This window comes from Camellia sinensis, chromosome 5, assembly GCF_055761805.1.
Source record: "Camellia sinensis isolate YWXY chromosome 5, ASM5576180v1, whole genome shotgun sequence".
NCBI classification, from domain to species: domain Eukaryota; kingdom Viridiplantae; phylum Streptophyta; class Magnoliopsida; order Ericales; family Theaceae; genus Camellia; species Camellia sinensis.
Genome location: NC_138965.1, coordinates 197,208,009 through 197,233,123, shown reverse-complemented (window position 1 = coordinate 197,233,123; position 25,115 = coordinate 197,208,009). Strand labels below are relative to the sequence as shown.

Sequence of the window (25,115 nt, the reverse complement as noted above, 5' to 3'; positions counted from 1 at the left end):
TTGGAAGGTGCGAATCAAGGGCGGAAGGCGTGGCGATGATCTCAGAGAACAACTCAGTTATAGAGATTGGGGGAACGGAGGGGATTTTGTTCTAGTCCTTAGAGATTTGGGGAATTTAGGGCTAGGGGTCAACGGAGGCCTAGGCTAACAGGGCTTGGGTTTAGGCAGGTTTGGCGGCCACAGACCCAATAGGAGGTGGGCCATATGGACCGTTCGGAAATGAGTCAGGCCCAATCCGAGGCCTATACAAAGGGTGAGGCAAATGGGCTTAATGGTATGACTAATGGGCGTGCCTTAGGAGAGTCTCACTTGGCCCATGGTTTTGGGCATGGTTTGGGCCCATCTTCTAAGGAGCCACCTGTGCAGTTTACGGGTCAAGTGGAGGATCCATTGGTGGCACGAGTTCTTGAGCTACTTTGTCGAAGTGTGGGTTCGCCATCAATAGAGAGGTTTTCCCTGGCGGGGGAGGACCCACGGAGGTTGTCGCCGTGTTCCCCATCAACGACAACTAGGCCTTTGCAACATCAGTCAGAGCCCAGTTCAAAAGCCGGCGGGAACGAGGTGAGATCATCTGCTGCACTTAGTCAGATGCTGGTTCTGAGGTCTGAAGTATGTGAGGAGGAGGGCGACTGGTTGGGCTGTCACGTTGACCTTGGAATTGGGTTGGAAGGTGGTACACAAGTCGATCACTAGGCTGCTAATAGTGAAAGTTTGCCTTTGGTTTTGCAACCGTTGGCGATGGAGACAGTGGACTCTGAGGCTGTCGGGGTTGGCGCTGCCACAGAGACAACGACAACGAGTTTTGCAGGTGATGAGCCTCCAGATCTGAGGGAAGTGTCTGCTTGGGTGTTGGCACAGATTGAGGAGGTTAGTTCTTTGTTTGGGGTTTCATTTCTTGGGCATGAGGCTGAATCAATGAGGCTGTTTTCAACCATAAAGGCATCATGGAGGGGGAGTGCTCCGGTGGAGACACAGTTGCAGATTGTTGGGCAAAAGGGAAAAGGTGCTAGAGAGTTGCGGAATTTACAGTGCATTGTCAATTATGATAGGAGGCCACAAGAAGGCAGTCGAGCCGTGAGGAAGGAGCATCTCAGCCAATCACTGTTGCCATGCGGTTGAAAATCTTGTCTTGGAATGTTCGTGGCCTTAATGATAGAGGGAAGAGGGTGACAGTCCAGATGGTATTGAGGAAGGCAAAAGCGGATGTTGTTTGTTTTTAGGAGACCAAAATGGATTACATAGATCGGGAAGTGGTTAGAGAGGTGTGCAGGGGGTCAGTATGTGGATTGGACATATTTGCCAACTGTTGGGGTGGCTGGGGGGATTTCAGTGTGCTAGGATCGAAGGGTGGTTGAAAAAGAGAAGAAGGAGGTGGGTAGTTTTTCTCTATCGTGTCTTTTTTGCTGCATTGGGGATGATTTTCGATGGGTGTTCACGAGAGTTTATAAGCCGATGAGGGGGTTAGAGCGGCCTTTATTTTGGGACGAATTAGAGAGTATTGCTTTTCGGTGGTCGGTGACGTGGTGTGTAAGGGGGGATTTTAATATGGTGCATCGTTCGGGGAAGAAGTTGGGTTTGCTCCCAATAGTGGGCGTTATGCGTGATTTTTCTTTGTTGATTGATGATCTGGAGTTGATTGATTTATCGATGCAGGGAGGTTGCTTCACTTGGTCTGGCGGCCGGGTGTTTTAGTGTATTGACCAATTTTTGATTTCAGGATATTGGGAGGAGCACTTCTCTCGAGTGGTTCAGCAAAGATTGAAGCATCTTGTTTTGGATCATTGGCCGGTGCTGTTGGATAGTGGTGGGATTCGGAGTGGACCGGGGCCATTTTGGTTTGAAAATATGTGGATGCAATCTGCAGGGTTTGTGGATATTAATTGGTTGTGGTGGGTAGGTTATGATGTGCTAGGAAATCCTAGCTGCAGATTGGCTCAGAAATTAAAACTTCTAAAGGATGACCTACATAGGTGGAATAAGGAGGTGCTTGGTCAGTTAGACACTCAGAAGGCTAATCTTTTGGTCGTTTTACAAGAGTTGGAAGCAAAGGAAGTGGAGGATAGCTTGATTGATGAGGAGTTGGCAATCCGTGAGAGGGTGAGATGAGAGTATAGCCAGGTGGCTCACATAGAGGAGGTTAGTTATTGCCAGCATTTGAGATGTTTATGGTTGAAAATGAGTATCGGAATACAAAATATTTTCACCATATGGCGAATGCTCATCGCTGGGTCAATCAAATTGGGAAGTTGTGGGTTAATGATGTGTTGTTATTGTCAGAGGAGGATGAGGTGAGAGAGGGCATAGTGAGCTTCTATCAGCATTTGTTTCGGGGGGAGGATGGGACTTGGAGGCCAGGGTTGGATGGGTTCAGTTTGATGCTATTTCAGAGGCGGACAAATAGATGTTGGAACGACCATTTTTCAAGGAGGAGGTTTTCGGGGCTCTTTAGAAAATTTCTGGGGACAAGGCGCTAGGCCCCGATGGTTTTACTATGCTTTTCTTCCAGCGATGTTGGGAAGTGGTCAAGACAGATGTGTTGGCCTTGTTTGCGTAGTTTTATCAATCAGGGTAACTTTGTAGCGTTAATTCCTAAGAAAGGAGGGGCGGAGGATATAAGGGATTTTTGACCCATCAGCCTGTTGGGGAGTGTGTACAAGATTTTGGCGAAAGTTTTGGCTAACAGATTGTGAGGTGTCTTGGAGGGGCTAGTGCCTGAGTCCTAGAATGCCTTTGTGGGTGGGCGTCAAATTTTGGATGCTGTGTTGGTAGCAAATGAGTGTGTTGACTCACGATTTCGACAGGGGGGAGCTGGTCTTATTTGTAAGTTAGATATTGAGAAGGCGTATGATAATGTGAACTGGAGGTTTTTGATGTATATGTTAGAGAGAATGGGGTTTAGGGAACGGTGGAGGCAGTGGATTCAGTTTTGTATATCGACGATTAAGATGTTTGTCCTAGTGAACGGAATGCTAGCAAGATTTTTCCCGACTCATAGGGGTTTGCGGCAGGGAGACCCATTGTCTCCATTATTGCTTATTTTGATTATGGAGGCTTTGGAGCGGCTGTTATCTAATGCAATTCGGAAGGGTGTTTTGACGGGTTGGGATCTACATTTCTGGTTCCCCTGATTCGAAGCTTGGGATCTTTATTGTCTCCGAAGTTTTTCGTACTTTTCGTTTTGCAATGTCTGTGTTTTTCGTACTTTTCGTTTTGCAATTGAGTGTTCTTCCTTAATTTCATTGCAATCGGTATGGGGTCATAAATTTCTGATACATAGCTCATGTTTGTCTGTATGTAATTGTACTTGAACTGGGTATTTTTTTGTTATCATTTTTTATTGTTGTTTTTACATTTTAGTAAAAACAATGATATAATATTTAAGGTTAGTTTCGGAAGAACGTTTGTAGTTTAATTTTTTGGCCTTCTGTCTAAAGTAGCTCTGTTCGAGAATGGTTTTTATGTTTTTTATTTTTTCCCAATTTGTTTTTCCAGTTTTTCAATTTTTCCACGTATACCAGAATTGTTGTTGCATTGTAGTACGCAAATGAAGCAATCCCAAACGCAGTCGACGCCTTCCAAAACTTTGCACAAGCGCGGTAGTAAACAGACGCAGTAGCAGTCCGCAAACGTGCATAAAGTAGCTTGGGACGTCGACACAGTGTGGATTTTCTTGGAACTTGTTATCAAAGAGTTGGACGCTGGTTTCAAGAGGAGCTTCCATACAATGACAATGCATGGATATAGAGCTGTCTGCAAGGGCTTCCAGGAGCGTACAAATAAGGTGCATGACGTCAAGCAACTGCAAACAAGTATGCGTTGCTAAAAAAGGATTGGCAGTCAGTGGCGGAGCCAGGAATTTAATGTAGGGGGGGCACCAATTAATTATAATCTCAAAACTTGGTCTCGATCATTAGTATTATAGTCCATAATCCGAGGTCGTAGTCCTAGATCTGCAGGAAGGTCTACTAAGGATGATCTAAATAAGTGCACTTTTTGACTTTTTATGAGAAATGGGTTGGATTTGGGTTGGGTTTGAAGTGATGTGTTAGAGAGGTGATGTTACTTAAATAAGATGATGTGACTTAAATAGAATAGTGACTTTTTAACTTTTTAAATTTTGTGAAACTTGCCAAACCAGCCCTAAGTTAATTTATATGCGACTTTGTTTTGCAAAAAAATAATTATAATCTTCTTCTTAAGGAAGAGATGATTCTAACTTTGATTTTCTTTTGAAATATTTCTCCATGACTGTTTTAAAAAATCAAAATCAAAATCAAAATTCATAATCAAAATCACAAACCCCCACAAATCAAAATCTCCAATTTTAATATAAATCAAAAAATTTAAATTTAGCACAAATCACAACAAAGAAAATTTCTAATATACTAATATTATAACAAATGAAAGTCCCTAATTTAAATAACAAATACTATAAATTAATATTTTTAATTGTAGAACAAATCAAATCCCTAATTTTAGCACAAACAACAACAAATCAAAATCCCTTACTTTTAATATAAATCACGACCAATTAAGATTCATAATTTTAACATATCAAAATCTCTTATTTTAACGTAAATAATAACAAATTAAAATTTTTTACAAATCAAAACTTAACAAATAACTATAAATTGATACTCATAATTTTTATTTAAAAATAAAAAATTATAAATAAAGTTACATGTAAACAATGAAGAGAAGATAACAAGGTTATAGTGTGATCCCAAATCTGTATTGTGTGATCCTAATCTGGTGAATCGCGAGTAGATAAATTACAAAGTAACAAAGAGAGATAAAATATATATATATATATATATATTGCTGCCGTTTTTCCATGAATCAAAAAAAAAAATTAATTGAATTGAATTGAAGGTGTGTCAGTGTGTTTAGAAATTTGGTGCATGTGTGCGTGTGTTCAAGTGGGCTGCTGTGTATTATGTGGCACTGCGTGTAAGCTCAAACAAAACCAAAAAAAAAATATTGAAAAGTTAGGGGGGGCACGTGACCCCCCCGGCCCCCACATCCCTCCGCCCTTGTTGGCAGTCGTGGTCTAAACTGATGGACAACAGGCATGGGCCAATCGGCATAAGTTACAATGAATCGACGGGTTTGATACAAACATCTGACGACTGGTGGGCGCATTACGAAAATGTAACATTTCCAGTGACTTTTACTTACGTTCAACATGATACTGATGCATGTATTAGAACAGCAGTGCTAGAGGCCTTGAATTCTAGGCCTCGAATTTGGCTTGCCCCTGCTTTTATTTTTATTTTTTTGGAAATTGTGGCTGTGTTAATTAATTTTTTTTTTGTAGTTTTTTTTAAAAAAAAATTAAGAGTGGCTACGTGTTGTGCCAAAAAATTCGACATTTCGCACCAACTCATCGTACAAAATTATATGAAATTAAGAAAACGAAAACCAACAATCTAACTGATCAGTCAATTTCATCGCTCAACTAGTCCAACCTAATTGACTGATCAATTAGGTTGCTGGTTAAAATTTGTTAATTTCATCTAATTTTATACGATGAGTTGGTGCAGGATGTCTAATTATTTGGCACACCCTTACACATAACTACCTTAAAAAAAAAAAAAAACAAAACAACTCAGCCTATGTGGTTTAATAAAGTGAGTGAGTTGGGTTGGACTGGTTGAGTGCTAAAATTTTTTATCACCCAATCAGTCGAACCCAACTCACTCACCTTATCAAACTATACAAGTTCAATTAGTGCGTGATGTCTAGTTTTGCAGTATACTTCTTCACAGAACCATTTTTGCAAAAAGAAAAGAAAGGCAATTTTTTTTTTAAAAAAAAAAAGACCAGACTAACAAAGCCACAAAAAAAAAAAAAATTAAAATGGTATTTGCGGCCTCAAGCATTATTGATATTAGAAGCATTATTCTTGTTTCCTATTACTGTTTAGGATTAGGTCTAAAATTGCTATATATATCTATTAGATGTACATATTGTATTGACACACAATTGAATATACAGAGAACATTCAACGAAATGTAGCTTAGGAGAATATTCAAATCAAACCTAACTAGAAAAACAAATCAGGAAGAGACAACTGAGTAGGATCAAAAACTATTTCATGATAGCATTGCTTACCCACATAAGCTTTGTTCCAGCTATGATTCTACGTAAATAATGAAACATTTGTAGCAATTCAAGGAGTTCTGATCATACCCACAGTGTTTTCAACTTTTTAAGTGCCACTAAAATGCAATCCTGTGGAGAATCAAACACTAAACCCTAGAACACAACTACGTCGACCATGGTGCCCAAAGTCTGAATTATGTTTGAAGACATCAAGTTGGAGACATGTTCTTCGAGATGTTTTTTGGCATCCTGTCTTCCCACATTCGCAAATTCCAAGTTTTTCTGGTGGTAACTCATCCTCTTCCTGCATTGCCTTGTTATATTTAATAGCAAGGTTTAGCATCTCGTGAACAGTCTGCTTATTGGTCTTGGAATGGGTATCAAATCGTTGTAGACTTGAACAACCTGTTGTAAATATTTTGATTGAGTTAAAATGAAAATAGTAGAATGTTGGGTTTGGATTATCATTCTAGTAGGGTGTACGTTGGGTTAGAATACTATGGTAGAACGGTTAGTATGAAGATCCTCCCTGCTGGGATTCATATGGGTCACCTTGAATCTATCAAGTCCTTTCCCCACACATTGAAGAAAGTTTGTGAATTGAAGGAAAGCTTTGAGGGGTAAATTGTGGTGTTGGGTGTGGATGATATGGATATGTTTAAGGGTATTAGTTTGAAGTTCTCAGGAATGGGATATCTCTTAGAAGAACACCCTGAACAAAAATGACAATGACAACCTCTCAATGACAATTACATCACAAATCAAAACTATATAATCTTGAACACAATATTTGTTACTTAAAATGATGTCACTTTCATGAATTAATTGGATGACAAAAAATTTAATTTAACTCTCTTGACCTTAACTTTTCCAACAATGCTACGTGCACGAAAAGAAAAATAAATAAATAAAAAAATCAATATGTATCTTAATTTTATGTTGAATTTAGTTCCTTCTACATGTAGAATCTACGTCATACCTTGATCTTTCTCCATGTATTTCTTTCTATACACGTAGGATCACTCTTAACTTCTCAGGCTATGATCTTCTAACTTTATGATTTGAATTTTCAATATATTTCAAAACCCACTGATGAGACCCAACATCTTTTTATCTTTAAACTTTTCAATTTCTCTATTGAAAAGCATTCACGGTTCTTAATTTATGTCTCCAAATATTCATACCTTCACATTCGTATGTAATTCAATGACTATAAATATTACGAGACATGAGAATATAAAATTTGAGGGCTAAACTTGCCCCCCAACCGCTAATGTATAATTTCAAATATTGAATAAGATGAACAAAAGCAACTGCTGTACTATCAACTTTCCAAACACCAATTCAAACATTGCAGAGTCCATAATTGACTTAAAAAATTTGTTTTACTGATTTTTAGAAAGATCTTAGGAAGCAAAGATCTTAGGAAACAAAGATGACTGATCATGTTTGAAAAACTATTTCATAGAAAGTTCTGAAGCAGTTAGCATAAATAAAAATCAAAATAGCTACTTTTTCTCCTCCTTCCCTCCCCCATGAATCTTGTTTTGATTTTTTGAGAAAAAAATATTTTGAAAATGAAACAAACAAGCTGTTGTCATTTTACATTAATTTCAAACTTAGGAAGTTGAATTATGTACCTGTTGAATTATGTTACAAACAGGCTGATGTCATTTTTTCCCTGGTTGACAAGAATGCAATCAAGTTCAAAACAAAACCGTTGGAGCACATGGACCTCCTGCGAAGGGTGTACGAAGGCGCTAGGGCAACCAAAAAATATGCATGGACACCAGGTGCAACGTTCGAACCTATTGCAATCGATGACGGTATTTCGCCGATGGATGAAGAAGATTGCGAGGACAATAGCGATTTGCCCCCTTTCTAGCTTGCCACGCAGCGTGATGACACTGTCCACCAACCTATTACGCCAGAGGATGACACGCCGGCGACCGTACACGCTACATCGTCGGCAATTAACACTGACGACACACCAACAAGTGGCGAGAGCAAACGCAAATTTATTCACACAACACTCCCACAACGAAAAAAAGGGCAGCGTGAGGAAGCTTCGCTATTAGCGAGTAGCATGGAAAACCTTGCATCTTCAGTTAAATTACAACAACGAAAAGTCCGCATGCATCATTATAGCGACCCCGATCTTTTCCCATTTGATTATTGTATCCGGACTTAGGTTCCGTAGCTCCTGCCATTGTATTATGATTGTTACCGTCCTTTAATTTCCTATTTCTGAGTTGGGGGATGCAATGGGCAGGTTTGTAGCAGGTTGGTTGAGCTTGGGAGCAATGGGTTGCTGCCTAGAATTTTGACCCTTCGCTCGAGCGAGAGGTTATTCGCTCGAGCGAGCTCTTTGTTTTGGTCCGTCGCTCGAGCCAGGGTTTCTTCGATTGAGCGAGGATTGCGTTTTGTAGTAGACCTGAGAGCAGAGGTTTTTGGCTCGAGTGAGCTTTTCTTCGCTCGAGCGAGTTAGTTCATTCTTCGCTCGAGCGAGACTTCCTTCGCTCGAGCGTGTGTCTGGTTACAGACCTGAGGGTTTGAGTTCTTTGCTCGAGCAAGATTTCTTTCGCTCGAGCGAGCTTTTGGGTTGTTGGCTCGAGCAAGGCTTCCTTGGCTCAAGCGTATCTTTTCTGTGTCTGGTCGCTCGAGCGACCAAGCCTTCGCTCGAGCGAGCCTATCCAGTTTATATACGCAGCAGCGGGTTTTGATCAGTCTTTTTCATCTTCTTTTGATTCCAAACCCTAGGTCCGACTTCTCTCTCTCCCTACTCACCTTCTCTCTTAGGTTTGATCTATTTAAAGTGTGTTTCTACCCTAGTTGCTTTATTAAAAAGATAGAGGGAGTCGAGGGCTTTCATTTAATCTGAACATTTGGCGATTTGGAGCACATTGGTATTTGGGTATTCATCTCTGTCTTCTCCATTTAGGTTGTTTTCTTCAAGGTAGGGATTTCCTACTCCATTCTATAAGTTTTGTTCTAAGTTTTGGTATTTTGGATATGTTGGGGATACTTTGGTAATTTTGGGAAAAACCCTAGTTGTATTAATAAATTAATTTGTATAATTAGTTTAAGGGAATTTGGTTAAATTCATGAAATTGAGGAATTCATTGATTAAATGGTGTGGTGGGATAATTTAAATCACTCGCCTAGTGAATTGTTGTTATATTTATTTCCAGTTTAGAAATAACTGTTTTGGGCTATCGGTGGAGGATAGTCGTGATTGTTGTAGACATTGCATGTGGATTAGGAATAACTGAAACTAATCACATTGGTTAAGTCATTAATTTTGACTATTGCATTAATACAGAAAATACGTGTATTGATTGAGCATTGTATTTGCATACATTGTTTTGTGTGGGAGGAGATAGGGGATGTACTCCACGGTTTAGGAGAAGATAGGGGATGGACCTCTAAACCGGATCTTGTTTGGGAGGAGATAGGGGATGGACTCCATTAGCATCACTTTTATGTGTGCTTATTTATATAGAAGTGTTTTTATTGATACAGCACTAAAATGTGTATCAATCTGGAAGTATGAAGTGTTTTGATTTGAGCTTGAGTCTCATTTGTTGTTGACATTGGAAGAATGTGAATATATAAATATATGATTCACTATTGTAAGTTTGGCCAGGTTCTGAGCCATATTGATAATGTTGGAAAGTGAAACGTGTCGTTGACAATAGTGTCATGAGATTGGATAATGATGTAATTAATTATCTTGGTTAACCATCTATTGAATGCTATTGCTTTATTCAATGCTTATATTTGGTTTAGTATATTTCTACTGGGCTGTGGCTCACCCTATATGGGAACATCATTTTCAGGTTCAGGTGATAAGCTACCTCCAAGGACATAGCTTGAAAGGACTTGGATTTTGAAGATTATTTTCAGTTATTTGCTTTCATTTGTTAGTACATGTAAACACACAAGCCTAGGGCTTTATTTGTATTTGAGTTAGAACTCATACTTTTGTGTCCAAGTGTTGGCTTGGAAAGATGTAAGCCTGTAGGGCATTTAATTTGTTGTTACATGTAATGCTTTTGTTTAGTAAGTTTCTGATGAATATTATAATGAACTGTTTCCTTTTTAACATTGCATGTTGATGTTATATATATTTAATGGGTTTATTTTCGAGGGCGTTACAACTTGGTATCAGAGCTTATCGGGTTTGAATACTTTGGGTACGTGGGAAGTGATTAGTATCACAATGGGTTCGTCTCGTCTGATAGAGACTTAGTGTAATGTTATATGCTTATGTGATAACATGTTTATATGATTATGTGGGTATGGAATGTAGTTTCTAGGATGTTGAGTGGACCCTTGAGTTTCTAGTAGTCTTGTTGGAAAGGCACTTGATCACTGCTGCTTCCAACCGGAACTATAGTAACGCATTGGGACTATCATTATCCGGGAATGAAATTCGTAGGTGCTTATGTGATTATGTGCTTACGTGGAATGAATTATTGTTGTCCAATGCATTAGGACGTGGGTGTTTAGCTTCGGCACATTTATTAATGTGCTAATGTCTTTGTTTCCTTTATTAGGATGTCAGGACGGGGACGAGGACGCGGTAGGCGTGGTAGGCCGGTTAGGCAGGAGGTGCCTGTGCCAGAGGACATTCCGGCAGTTCAGGAGGGAATTGGCCAGGCCAATGTGGCCGAGCCAGTAGGCCAGCAGGCTATGGGCGCTCTAGCCCGAGAGATAGCAGGTGCATTCAGGGAGTCAGTAGGCATTCTCAGAGCTGAGAATCAAGCTCGGGATGTTGCTGCAGACGCAGGACCTTCCTTTCTGAAGAGGGAGTTCTTCCGGTCTAATCCGGATGAATTTGTGGGTGATCCTAAAGAGCCGCTTAAGGCAGATGAATGGCTCGAACAGACAACGAAGACGTTTGAGATGCTTGGCATCGAAGACGAGGGGTTGAAAGTGACCTTGGCATCTTTCCAGTTGAAGGGGGATGCGGGTCAGTGGTGGAAGTTTACTAAGGGTCGTATAGGAGGTACATGGGAGGCTTTTGTGAATGCTTTCCAGGAAAAGTTCTTATCTCCAGCAGTTAGGGAGAAGCTGAGAGACCAGTTCTGCCAGCTTAAGCAGTCGAGTTCTTCAGTGGCCGAGTTTGAGGCTGCATTTACTAGTTTGTCCAGGTTTGCACCTGAGTTGGTGGCGTTTGAGGAACGCCGTTGTATAGAGTTTGAGAAGAAGTTGAGGCGTGGCCTCAAGCTGAGAGTTGGGGGAACTATGATTCGGGATTATGGGCGTATGGTTGATGCTGCAGCCCACATGGAAATCATGATGCAGGAGGAGGAGGAAGGACAGAAGGGCTCCAAGAGGAGTCAGGATGGTCAGAGTGATGGTAGGAGACAGAAGGGTTTTAATCCTCAGCAGTCTCAGGGTAGCTTTTCTAGATCGACTTTTCCTGTGCCGAGTGCTAGTTCGGGGAAAGGCAGTCAGGGAGACATTACCTGCTTCAAGTGTGGCCAGCTGGGCCACAAGTCTCTAGTTTGTCCTTAGAGGGGAGGAGTGCAGAGAGCAGCATCATCTTCGGCTCGATCTCAGAGCCAGAGTCAGGGTAGAGGTTAGCCACTCTCATGTTATCAGTGTGGTCAGCCAGGGCATATGAAGAGGTATTGCCCTTAGTTGGGTGGCACACCTGGTGTATCTGGTTTGAGGCAGATTCAGGGTCAGCAGCCAGCTCATTCCGGTCAGGCCTCGAGGGCCAATCAGGGGGCTTCATCGTCCCAGTCAGTGCAGCAATCTTATGCTCCTAGGGGTGAGCAGGTTGATCAGAGGTCGTCTGGGCGCGTGTATGCTGTTACCACGCAGGATCTTGTGCCGACACCATCAGTTGTGAGAGGTACCTTCTTGTTTTGCAACTCGGTTGCTAATGTTTTGATTGATACGGGTGCATCCCATTCCTTTGTGTCTGCTGCATTTGCATCTGTTTTGGAGTTGGAGTTAGCACAGTTAGCATCTCCTATTTGTGTAGTGTCACCTCTTGGGGGTGAATTGATTTTGAAACAAGGTGTTAGGGGTTGTGATATAGAGGTTGATTACCATAGAATCCCATTTTCCTTTGTAGTTATGCTTATGAGAGGTTTCGATGTTATTTTGGGTATGGACTGGTTATCGTCATACCGGGCAGTTATTGATTGCTACCGCCAGAGGGTCACTTGTTGTACCGTGAGCGGAGAGTATTTTCATTTTCTGGGGGACCGGGTTGGTAATGTGTTGCCACCGGGGTATGTTCCGCGAGGACGGAGTGAGTTTAGTAGTCTACTTGCTAACCTTTCGATTAGTGAGGATGATGAGACTCAGATTGTGTTGCCAAGAGTGGTTTGTGAGTACTCAGACGTCTTTCCCGAGGATCTTGTTGGTTTGCCACCGCATCGAAAGATTGAATTCTCTATTGACCTAGTGCCCGGTACGGCGCCGATTTCTATGGCACCTTATTGTTTTGCCCCAGTCGAGTTAGTTGAGTTGAAGATTCAGCTCCAGGAGTTACTAGACAAGGGTTATATTCGTCCTAGTGTTTCGCCGTGGGGAGCACCGGCCCTCTTTGTTAAAAAGAAAGGTGGTGCTTTGAGACTTTGTATAGATTACCAGAAATTGAATCGGGCTACGGTTAAGAATAAGTACCCTATGCCTCGTATAGATGATCTGTTCGATCAGTTGAAGGGTTCTCGTTGTTTCTCAAAGATAGACTTAAGATCGGGTTGTCATCAGTTAAGAGTCAGGGAGGAGGATATTCCGAAGACGGCATTCCGTACACGGTATGGCCACTATGAGTTTCTGGTGATGCCATTTGGGCTCACCAATGCACCGGCAGTTTTTATGGATTTGATGAACCGAATATTCCGAGAATTTTTGGATCGTTTTGTGGTCGTCTTCGTGGACGACATCCTTATTTATTCACCTTCTGAAGAGAAGCACAAGGAACACTTGAGAGTGGTGCTTGAGTTACTTAGAGCCCATAAGCTTTATGCTAAGTTTGGAAAGTGTGAGTTCTGGCTAGAAGAGGTCAAGTTCTTAGGCCATGTAGTTTCTGGGGAAGGAGTGTCTGTTGATACATCCAAGACTGAGGCGGTGCAAGATTGGGCACAGCCTAAGAGTGTGTTTGAGATCCGCAGTTTTCTGGGGTTAGCTGGGTATTATCGTCGGTTTGTGAAAGATTTCTCTAGATTAGCTTCGCCTTTGACTAGATTGACTCGGAAGGGAGTCAAATTTGTATGGAGTGAGACTTGCGAAAAGTCGTTTCAGGAGTTGAAAGTTAGACTGACCACCGCTCCAGTATTGATTATTCCAGAGAGAGGGTTGGGTTATGTAGTCTATTGTGACGCCTCACGAGAGGGTCTGGGTTGTGTGTTAATGCAAGAAGGGAAAGTAGTTGCCTATGGCTCACATCAGTTGAAAATTCATGAGCAGAATTACCCTACGCATGATCTAGAGTTAGCAGCTGTGATTTTTGCCTTGAAGATTTGGAGGCATTATCTTTACGGTGAAAAATTCGAGGTATTCTCGGATCATAAGAGTCTGAAATATTTGTTTACACAGAAAGACTTGAACTTGAGGCAGAGGAGGTGGATGGAGTTTATAGAGGATTATGACTTTGAGTTGCATTATCATCCGGGAAAGGCCAATGTGGTGGCCGATGCCCTTAGCAGGAAACCTGTTGGTGACATAGCTAGTATAGCCATCCGAGAATGGGAGATGTTGGGTGCACTTGGGGAGTTTAATTTACTTCTGGGCGAATCCATTGAGGCTGCGGCCTTGTTTTCTGTTGTTGTACAGCCTTCACTCGTGACTCGAGTGTTAGAGGCTCAAAGGGATGACCTTGAGGTACAAACCCTCCGTGAGAAGATTTCTGGTGGAAAGGGTGAGAAGGGTTTGACGGTGTATCCCGACCTGAGTGTGAGATACCGAGACCGTCTGTTTGTGCCGGGGTCTTGTCGAGAGGAGGTACTCCGAGAGTTTCATTATTCAAGCCTTGCGGTGCATCCGGGAGGAACTAAGATGTATCGGGATTTGGGTCGCCAGTTCTGGTGGCGGGGTATGAAAAGAGATGTGGCAGCTTTCGTATCTAAGTGCCTTACTTGTCAGCAAGTGAAGACCGAACATCAGAGGCCAGCGGGTTTGTTGCAACCCTTGCCTATTGCCGAGTGGAAGTGGGAACACGTCACTATGGACTTCGTTGTGGGCCTTCCGAGGACTCAGCGGGGTAGTGATGCTATTTGGGTGGTTGTAGACCGGTTGACTAAGTCGGCGCACTTCATTCCTATGCGCGTGAGAGATTCAGTCGATCATCTTGCCGATTTGTACATTCGAGACATAGTGAGGTTACACGGGGTTCCAGTGACGATCGTCTCAGATAGAGATCCTCGTTTTACTGCCAGGTTGTGGCAGAGTTTGCAGAGTGCCTTAGGCACTAAGTTGACCTTTAGCACGGCTTACCATCCTCAGACTGACGGGCAGTCTGAGCGTACTATTCAGATCCTTGAGGATATGTTGCGGGGTTGTGTTCTAGACTTTAGTGGGTCGTGGGAGAGGCACTTGCCGTTGGTGGAGTTTGCTTACAACAACAATTTCCAGTCTAGTATCGGTATGGCACCGTTTGAGGCCTTGTATGGCCGACCGTGTAGATCTCCTGTTTGTTGGGCCGAGGTGGGTGATGCACCTCTGTTGGGTCCGGAGTTGGTGAGGGAAACGACGGAGAAAGTTGAGCTTATCCGTAAGAGGCTTGTTACAGCACAGAGTCGTCAGAAATCTTATCCAGACCGAAGGAGGAGACCTTTGGTGTTTGAGGTGGGTGATCATGTCTTTCTGAAGATATCACCTAGACGGGGTTTGATGAGGTTTGGGAAAAGCGGAAAGTTGTCCCCTCGGTTCATTGGTCCTTTTGAGATCCTTGAGAGGATTGGCGAGGCTGCCTATCGTTTAGCTTTGCCACCGCAGTTGTCTGCAGTACATGACGTGTTTCATGTAAGTATGCTTCGGAAATATGAGCCGGATCCATCACATGTGTTGGATTGGACCGATTTAGTGGTTGATGAGGATGTCTCGTATGAGGAGAGACCGGTTCGGGTATTGGATAGGCGGGATCAAGTTTTGCGAGGCAAAACCATTCCTTTGGTGAAAGTTTTGTGGAAACATCACGGAGTAGAGGAAGCCACTTGGGAACGTGAATTGGAAGTTCGCCAGAAATATCCGGACATGTTTATTGATTTGTAATCTTATAATTAGAATCTGATATATTGTTGAACTTAAGAGCTTTATATGTGTCTTAAGTTGTAAAACATTGAGTTTGTTTTGGTAAATGGGTGTATCTTGAAACTTGCTTCATTATAGAAGTTTAGTGTAACATTACATCTGTTGAGTACATTGTTGAATGGGTTGTATATATCATGCGATTGAATATGATATGGGAATTGTTAACATTGAAAGGAATAATGCATAATAATGATACAGGCTGAAATATATGTTGTTTTATATATATTGTGAGATGCCTCTTGATAAAGAGATGAAATGACTAGTTTTGGGTCAAAATGTTTACTAATGAATTGTCATATTATAAAATTAAAAAAAAAAAATCTGTTTTCTAAAACTTATGCTTAATTTCGGGGACGAAATTCTTTGAAGGGGGGAAGGTTATAGCGACCCCGGTCTTTTCCCATTTGATTATTGTATCCGGACTTAGGTTCCGTAGCTCCTGCCATTGTATTATGATTGTTACCGTCCTTTAATTTCCTATTTTTGAGTTGGGGGATGCAATGGGCAGGTTTGTAGCAGGTTGGTTGAGCTTGGGAGCAATGGGTTGCTGCCCATAATTTTGACCCTTCGCCCGAGCGAGAGGTTATTCGCTCGAGCGAGCTCTTTGTTTTGGTCCGTCGCTCGAGCCAGGGTTTCTTCGATTGAGCGAGGATTGCGTTTTGTAGTAGACCTGAGAGCAGAGGTTTTTGGCTCGAGTGAGCTTTTCTTCGCTCGAGCGAGTTAGTTCATTCTTCGCTCGAGCGAGACTTCCTTCGCTCGAGCGTGTGTCTGGTTACAGACCTGAGGGTTTGAGTTCTTTGCTCGAGCAAGATTTCTTTCGCTCGAGCGAGCTTTTGGGTTGTTGGCTCGAGCAAGGCTTCCTTGGCTCGAGCGTATCTTTTCTGTGTCTGGTCGCTCGAGCGACCAAGCCTTCGCTCGAGCGAGCCTATCCAGTTTATATACGCAGCAGCGGGTTTTGATCAGTCTTTTTCATCTTCTTTTGATTCCAAACCCTAGGTCCGACTTCTCTCTCTCCCTACTCACCTTCTCTCTTAGGTTTGATCTATTTAAAGTGTGTTTCTACCCTAGTTGCTTTATTAAAAAGATAGAGGGAGTCGAGGGCTTTCATTTAATCTGAACATTTGGCGATTTGGAGCACATTGGTATTTGGGTATTCATCTCTGTCTTCTCCATTTGGGTTGTTTTCTTCAAGGTAGGGATTTCCTACTCCATTCTATAAGTTTTGTTCTAAGTTTTGGTATTTTGGATATGTTGGAGATACTTTGGTAATTTTGGGAAAAACCCTAGTTGTATTAATAAATTAATTTGTATAATTAGTTTAAGGGAATTTGGTTAAATTCATGAAATTGAGGAATTCATTGATTAAATGGTGTGGTGGGATAATTTAAATCACTCGCCTAGTGAATTGTTGTTATATTTATTTCCAGTCTAGAAATAACTGTTTTGGGCTATCGGTGGAGGATAGTCGTGATTGTTGTAGACATTGCATGTGGATTAGGAATAACTGAAACTAATCACATTGGTTAAGTCATTAATTTTGACTATTGCATTAATACAGAAAATACGTGTATTGATTGAGCATTGCATTTGCATACATTGTTTTGTGTGGGAGGAGATAGGGGATGTACTCCACGGTTTAGGGGAAGATAGGGGATGGACCTCTAAACCGGATTTTGTTTGGGAGGAGATAGGGGATGGACTCCATTAGCATCACTTTTATGTGTGCTTATTTATATAGAAGTGTTTTTATTGATACAGCACTAAAATGTGTATCAATCTGGAAGTATGAAGTGTTTTGATTTGAGCTTGAGTCTCATTTGTTGTTGACATTGGAAGAATGTGAATATATAAATATATGATTCACTATTGTAAGTTTGGCCAGGTTCTGAGCCATATTGATAATGTTGGAAAGTGAAACGTGTCGTTGACAATAGTGTCATGAGATTGGATAATGATGTAATTAATTATCTTGGTTAACCATCTATTGAATGCTATTGCTTTATTCAATGCTTATATTTGGTTTAGTATATTTCTACTGGGCTGTGGCTCACCCTATATGGGAACATCATTTTCAGGTTCAGGTGATAAGCTACCTCCAAGGACATAGCTTGAAAGGACTTGGATTTTGAAGATTATTTTCAGTTATTTGCTTTCATTTGTTAGTACATGTAAACACACAAGCCTAGGGCTTTATTTGTATTTGAGTTAGAACTCATACTTTTGTGTCCAAGTGTTGGCTTGGAAAGATGTAAGCCTGTAGGGCATTTAATTTGTTGTTACATGTAATGCTTTTGTTTAGTAAGTTTCTGATGAATATTATAATGAACTGTTTCCTTTTTAACATTGCATGTTGATGTTATATATATTTAATGGGTTTATTTTCGAGGGCGTTACAATCATGATTACAGAGATTCGACACAGGACCTCATTGACAAGTGTATGAGAAGGTTGTACTCTCTGGAAGGACTGGATTCGCAAGACCCGCTAATTGTTTTTGGTTTGATGGTACTGGACAACCCGGCAAATCAAGCCATAATGGTGCGGATTCTGACAGATGAGGCTGTCATTAGCTGGTTGCGAATGAAGAAGTCCCAAAGTATGGGTTGCCCATCAGCAGCAAACTCCGGAATGGATGGTGGCTGGTTTTGAGACTGTCCAGCAATTCTATCATGTTGGAACTTGTTTGTGTGTTGTTTTTTTTTTTTCCTTTCGAACAAACAGTGTGCCATTTTTTCTTCCTTACCAAAAACTGTGACATTGTGCATGGAATTTTAAGACTTTATCTATCGCTTGGTTTGTTTGATTATGTTGATGTTATTATCAAACACATGCTTCCAGCTGTTTTGGTGAAACAGGTTGTCTAAATTATTGAGTTGCTATTTGTGTAATTTGTATTATGGAACAGCTGTGCATTATGGAACAGCTGCAGATTTTTCAATTTGTGTATCTTTGGCCACTTGAAACATGTACTTGATTTGGTGAAACATGTTATCTAAATTCTCGAGTTGCATAATTTTGTGTATTTCGCATTATGGAATATCTGTGCATTATGAAACAGCTGTGTATCCTCAAATTTGTGTATCTTTGGCCACTTGGAACATGTACTTGATTTGGTGAAACGGGTTATTCTTGAGTTGCAATTAGTGTATTTTGCATTATGGAACAACTGTGCATTATGGAACAACTGTGTATTTTGCAATTTGTGTATCTTTGGCCACTTGAAACAAGTGTGTAGCTTGCATTATCTCATGCATATAATTTATATTAGCAGTTGGATTAATGAATTACATGCAACAAGGATGCTTTTCTGAAACAGCTGTGTATCTCATGCCTGTATCTTTAATGAATTATATTTGTAATTTGTGCATGAAATTCTGGAATAGCTGTGATTAATGAATTCACAGCTGTGTATTTTGTATTATCTGATGCCTATAATTCTGGTATGCATCTTTAGGTGTTGTGAGTGAGTAGTAGACATTCATATACTTCATGATTTTCTGCCTCAATTTTATTTGTGGAGGACTGCTGGTTATAGCCCAGGATTGGGCTGTGGAGGACAAATGGTACAGGTTATAAATACAGAAACTATTAAAGTGTGGCAATTGGTAGTTTGTCTTCTAGTTAGGGGATGGTTTGATGTGTCAAATAAAGTACATACTAGCCTTGGAGAGATGGATGTAGGTGTTGCAGATTGCCTTGAGAGAATCGAGCATGCTGCACATTTCATTATGGGAATCTTGACCTGTGTTACTACTTTTTTCAATGAATGCTTTGTCAGTGAATACTTTTTTCATCATGCATACTTTCAACAGGTTTGTACATATTCTTGTAGATTTTTGAATTATGATAGAAGATTTGTTAAATTTTTTAAATCCATTTCACATCATTTTTAGCTAACAAAAAAATATTGTGTGCCAAACTCCTCTGTTTTGTTTAGCATTTTTTGTTGTGATTTTTTTCGTTTTTATCTTTTATTATTTTTTATTTTCCACATTTGCAACAGAGCTAAAAATTTAAAAAAAGTTTGATATAATTTTAAAAAAAAGATCATTAAAGATTAAAAAAAAAAAGACAACAGAAAAACTGGAGTTGGCCACACTGCTGGAGTCTTGCAGATTTTTTCAATGATCATTACAAATAAATATTATTATATGTACTTATTTTTTAAAAATTACTGAAACGGTTAAAATTGTAAAATTTATTAGGAAACCCATTGTTGTGTTGATGACACACGTACACTTTCCTTTGATTCCCTATTTTCGCAGTTTAAAATTTTCCTTCTTGCCATAACCTTTGTTTTCAAGCATAACTTTGTTCCCAATTAGTGTTAATTTTTTATACAATTTTCGTTTTTCTGTTGCACTGTCTTACTGTTTTTGTAAATTCATGTCACGTGTGTCTACCAATTTAAAAACTTGACTATAAAATATGAACAAAAGGTAGCTAACACAAAAATTACGCATGGGAACAAAATAGAATTTTTTGAACACTGTTTTTAAAAAATTATACCAAAACAAAATGTCTTTTATTTTTTTGGATGCACAACATACACTTTCTTGAACACAAATAAATTTTTTGGGTGAACCAAAAAAGAGGGAATCATAGACGTAGGCCCCTCCGTCCTTGTCCCAACTATCACAAGCAAGTGAACTTCTTCAAATGCAGGAAAGTGTACCCACCACCACCAAAGCCCATCTCTCCTTGTATCACGGATATGTCTATATAATCATATGTTGACAATGTGGTTCTCTCGCACACTCTCTCTCCCTTAAACTCTTTCATTTTCCATAGTTTTTGCAGAAGCTGTGTGCTTCCATTTGTACATAGCACCCATTTTATTTTTGCATATTTTGCGTTCCATTTTTTAGAAATGGCGAATGACACTGGTCATAGTCACATCGTGCAAAGTATTACATCCCGGGAAGCTGTCGGTGAAATTGCACGGAAAATGGTGGTCAAAACTTATCACAACTTGATAAAGGCATGGAACAGTGCAGCTAGATATTATTACAACCATTATCACAAAGTCCCTCGAAATACATCAATACTTTCGGGACATTTATGGATGTATGAGTTGTTTAATGGGCACCAAGGCTAGTTTGAAGATGCTGTCAGTATGTCCAAACCAGTGTTCTTGTTGTTATGCGACACGCTTCATAGTTTGGGATTGACGATGCCACAGCGGGAGCATGGCGTTCCGCTGGAAGAGAAGGTAGCCATTTTCATTTGTGCATTGCAGGGAATGGATTGGAAAGATTTGCAAGAACGGTTCCAACACTCGAAGGAGACTTTGTCACGCAATTTCCATGAGGTTTTGCAAGCTATGTGTAACACGTCCGCGGGGGACCTCGCTACAGTTCGGACTCTCGATTTGTGTCACGGTTCTTAATCTTGAACCAAAGAGTCCAAATTCGGCAAATCGTTTTGAGAAAAACAGATTTTTGAAAGAAGTGCCAAACATGGACTGCTTTGCCAAATACAGAGTCGCCACCTAAATATTTTTAATGGGGAAATTTAGGAAACCCTGACTCGGTGCCGAAGGCCACGTGTCCGTCGTTGCCAAAGTTGCCTCGGCTCGGGAGCTTGGGTACGATCGGGGAAGGTCAGCTATGAGCACCCCCTTTCGCCCGGTCTGAAGACCGGCCTCTACTAACCGTGATATCCGTTTTTGAAAACGTTATGTGTTCTTATTCTGATTATTAGCCTAGAATTACTATGTGATGCGCACAGCATACAAGTATAGACTAGATTGCCTAATTTGGAAATAAGCATTGCATATCCGTTTATTTTGGAAAACATTTTGGAATTTGCTACTCGTAAATAGGCTAAATACGGATTTCAACGAGTTTTCCCAACTTAAACAATCCAACCTTCACCCACAGGCATCCAAATAGTTTATCACATAAGCATTTAGCCGCATGGCAAGCATACTGTCATGGCAACACTCACACGCATGCGGGATGCTAAAGCATAAATACTTACATCGTACTCCGTGCCAAAACAATAAACTAGTTTAGCAAACATGCATGTCCTAGCTCATGTTAAATTGCCTAATGCCACACATACAGGATGCAATCGAAGTAGGCTCGGCTAACCGAAGCATGGCATGTGAAATGCGATCAATTTGATGCACATATTCAATTTGGAATTGAAGTACAAATGCAGTTATGTAACAGCGCCCGCGTGGGCCTCGTGCTACAGTTCGGACTCGATTTGTGTCACGGTTCTTAATCTGAACCAAAGAGTCCAAATCTGGCAAATCGTTTTGAGAAACAGATTTTTGAAAAAGTAGTGCCAAACATGGACTGCTTTGCCAGATACAGAGTCGCCACCTAAATATTTTAAAATGGGGGAATTTAGGAAACCCTGACTCGGTGCCGAAGGCCACATGTCCGTCATCACCGGAGTTGTCTCGGCTCGGGAGCTTGGGTACGATCGGGGAAGGTCAGCTATGAGCACCCCCTCTCGCCTGGTCCGAAGACCAGCCTCTACTAACCGTGATATCCAGTTTTGAAAACATTATGTGTTCTTATTCCAATTATTAGCCTAGAATTTCTATGTTATGCGCGCAGCAAACAAGTATAGACCAAATTGCCCAAATTGGAACAAAACATTCCATGTTCGTTTTGAAAATGGTTTGCTACTCGCAAGTAGGCTAAAATGCAGATTTTGCCACCGTCAAGTGGGCTTTTGGAAAAGACGGTTTTGCCACTATCTAGTGGGCTTAAAATTCACAGTTTAACGCATTATCCCAATTTAAGCAATTTGACCTCCACCCACAGGCATTCAAGCAGTTTATCTCATGTAAGCACTTAGCCGCATGGCAAGCATACTATTATGGCAACATTCACACGCATGCTGGATGCTAAGGCAAAAATACTTACATTGTACTCCGTGCCAAAACAGTAAACTAGTTATCAAACATGCATGTCCTAGTTCATGTTATTTTGCCTAATGCAACACATACAAGATGCAATTTTAGTTAGGCTCGGTTAACCTAAATATGGCATACGATATGCAACCAACTGATTCATGTATTCAATTTTGGAATTTGAAAATACGAATGCGGTTAGTATGATGTACCGAGCCCGGTGCATGTCAACAGATGCATGAATGCACGCATGCATATCATAGGGTATGCTAATTTCAAAAATGCCCTAATCTACCATCATAAGCAGGTAAATAAAAGGGAAGAAAGAAATGGGGATTGGAAGACATACACACACTCACCCACACTTATTACATGTTTACCCTCACTCAGAGGGTTCGAATAAATATTACAAATTAATTAACTACGCAAGCTAATTAAATGTTACAAATTGCCTAATTTAATTAACAAATTAAAATAGACTAAGAAAAGCAGTAAACGCCTCGGGAAACGCGCCGCCATGCATAGGCTGCCTCTGTTTTCCTTCCTTCACTCCTCTGGAGGCTGTCAAAACCTCAGGACTGCATCCTTGGACAGAGGGGATCACCACCGGCTAGATGAAATTTCCACCGGCAGTGTTGTATGATCATCGGCACCAAATGAAGTTGTCGGCAGAGAAGTTGTTGCCGGCCGGCACCTTACACTGCCGGTCGGCAGAGTATTGCTGCAGAACCTGCAACCCACAGCAACAGAGGACAAGGCAAAGCATGGCAGCACATTTCAAGGCATATATGCACTAACCATGTCTCTTATCATTGTAATGACTCAAAGGGACATGTGCCTCGGTTCTCGGACCACCAATCACGCATTTCCATGCATGATGGCCCAAAGAACCAAGTATGCAACTTTGATTTCAAATGCATGCAAACCAAATCAAACCAAACAAGGCCCAATTCCTATCATCAAGTCAAGGAACAAGGCATGCATGTAAGATGCAATGCAACCTAAGCATGCAAGCTAAGGATGCAACATGGCATGGTGACAAGCTTATGCAAGCATACAAGCATACATATGGCAATGTAAACTAATGCTAAGGTGGTCTTATACATGAATTAGGCAGCTCTAATAAGGCCTAAAACAGTGGCCATAATGCTAAGCGCATGGAGGCAAATGACATGCAAACATGCATAGATACATGGTCCAAGACTTAAGCATAATGAAGCGACTTTTCGACGCATTTGAAAGGCACAAACATGGACAATTTTCATGCGAATTTCAGAGGTGATAGGTGATGCAAAACAGCCCCGAAACATAACGAAACAACACTCACCGCATGGAATGAATCCCGAAATGCGAAATTAGGCACATGAAATGGCTTACAGCTATACAAAGCATGCATAATATGGACATGGAGCATGAAGACAGAAGCAAGGCAGCCTTGAGATAAGCATTTTTACAGTTTATGGCATGGCCGAACAGCAAGCAAAGATGGGGCTAAAATGGCATACAAAAACGGGGCTACCACATGGATTTCAAAGCAAGTAGCACATAGAGTATCCAAACAGTGTTGAGCCCTTCTTCAATGTTGAAGAAGGGCTCAAAAGAAGCAACTTCACAGCTTATAATATGCCTCAAAACAGATCACACACAAGCCAAAAATATTATGCAAAATTATGGCATAAAGAGGGCTAATGAAGGAAGTGCTAGCTACTGTCCTCAAACAGCAAGAGGTCCTCAATCAAACATGAAGAGGACCTCAAAATATGATAATTTGAAGTTTGGGTCGGAGCCCAAAGATGTAACCACAAGGGGCTAAGATATAGGCCAAGAAAATGCACAAAAGAGGGAAAGTGGGACTCACCCTTGTAGAACCAATCTTTTGCAACCTTTGGACCGGGTTTGGGAGCTTTTAACCTCTGGAGGACAGCCTCAAGCTGCTGGAATGGGCGTTGGATGCCTTGTGCTATGAGTTGATGAAGAAATGGCCCAAGAACAAAGGTGTTTGATGGTTGAATGAGAGAGATATGGAGAGAGATGGAGGTTTGTATGTATGTATATCAGATATATGTGGTATATCTCTGGTTTTTCTTGCCTCAAATCTCTAACCTAAACAAAGGAGGAGGAGAGGTGCTTATATAAGGCAAGGGAAGCATTTAGCTTACAAGCTAAGTAAAGGGAAAGGGTCAAAGGGGTTCAAGGGGGTGCAAGGCTTCTAGAGGAAGCTAAAACAGCTGGCCAAGCTTCTCCAAGAAGCTTGGCCAAAGGGTTCAAGCTTCTAGAAGGTTAAGGGGTTCAAAGGCTCACAAGGTGCAAAACAAACACACATGTGCGTGGGGGATCAATTCTGTGCATTCCAGCTGGCACAGCTGGAATCCACTCAATCTGCAGAATGCTCCGGAAGGTCGTCGGCTAGCAAAAATTGCCGGTCAGCAAAATAAAGTGCCGGTCGGCACAATAAATTGCCGGCCAGATAAATATAGTGCCGGTGGATGGCCGGTAAGGTCAAAAAACTGCCAGTTGGTGTCTAAATTGAAGCCCCGGAAGTTAGCTTTCCAATGGCGCAAACCTTGCATTAAAATTCCTCCTGTGGAAAAGGTTATTCCCATTTTGGTGAAGCCGCGCAGATTCGATCCAACCGGGATGATCCCCAACTTCAGCTGATCATATCTCCCCCACCCGGACTTGGCTTTAAGAGATTCTTGAGTGCAAAATGAAGCCCCGGAAGTAAGCTTTCCGACGGTGGTGGCCTCATATCTTAACTCCAAGTATGCAGTTGAATAAGCCCGATTTAGCGAGGGCTGCTCGATTCTCTCCTACCCGGATTCATGCCGAACTTCTCCCAGACTAGTTTTCTCCTCTCCTTTCC

At 41.2% G+C, this 25,115-nt stretch overlaps 1 protein-coding gene across 1 annotated transcript; it reads left to right on the top strand.

Moving 5' to 3' along the window:
• Positions 1-2,207: 2,207 nt before the first annotated feature.
• Positions 2,208-3,128, top strand: LOC145791999 (secreted RxLR effector protein 78-like). Its single transcript, XM_082872472.1, has 2 exons — positions 2,208-2,288; positions 2,802-3,128. The coding sequence occupies exons 1-2, from the start codon at positions 2,208-2,210 to the stop codon at positions 3,126-3,128; spliced, it is 408 nt and encodes a 135-aa protein (XP_082728598.1).
• The last annotated feature ends 21,987 nt before the right edge of the window (positions 3,129-25,115 follow it).

Excerpts from the sequence above, each read along its gene's own strand:
- LOC145791999 (XM_082872472.1), top strand. The coding sequence starts at position 2,208 with ATGGCGAATGCTCATCGCTGGGTCAATCAAATTGGGAAGTTGTGGGTT. Across the intron at positions 2,289-2,801 it reads TATTGTCAGAGGAGGATGAG|GGGGGAGCTGGTCTTATTTG; the intron begins GTGAGAGAGGGC and ends CGATTTCGACAG.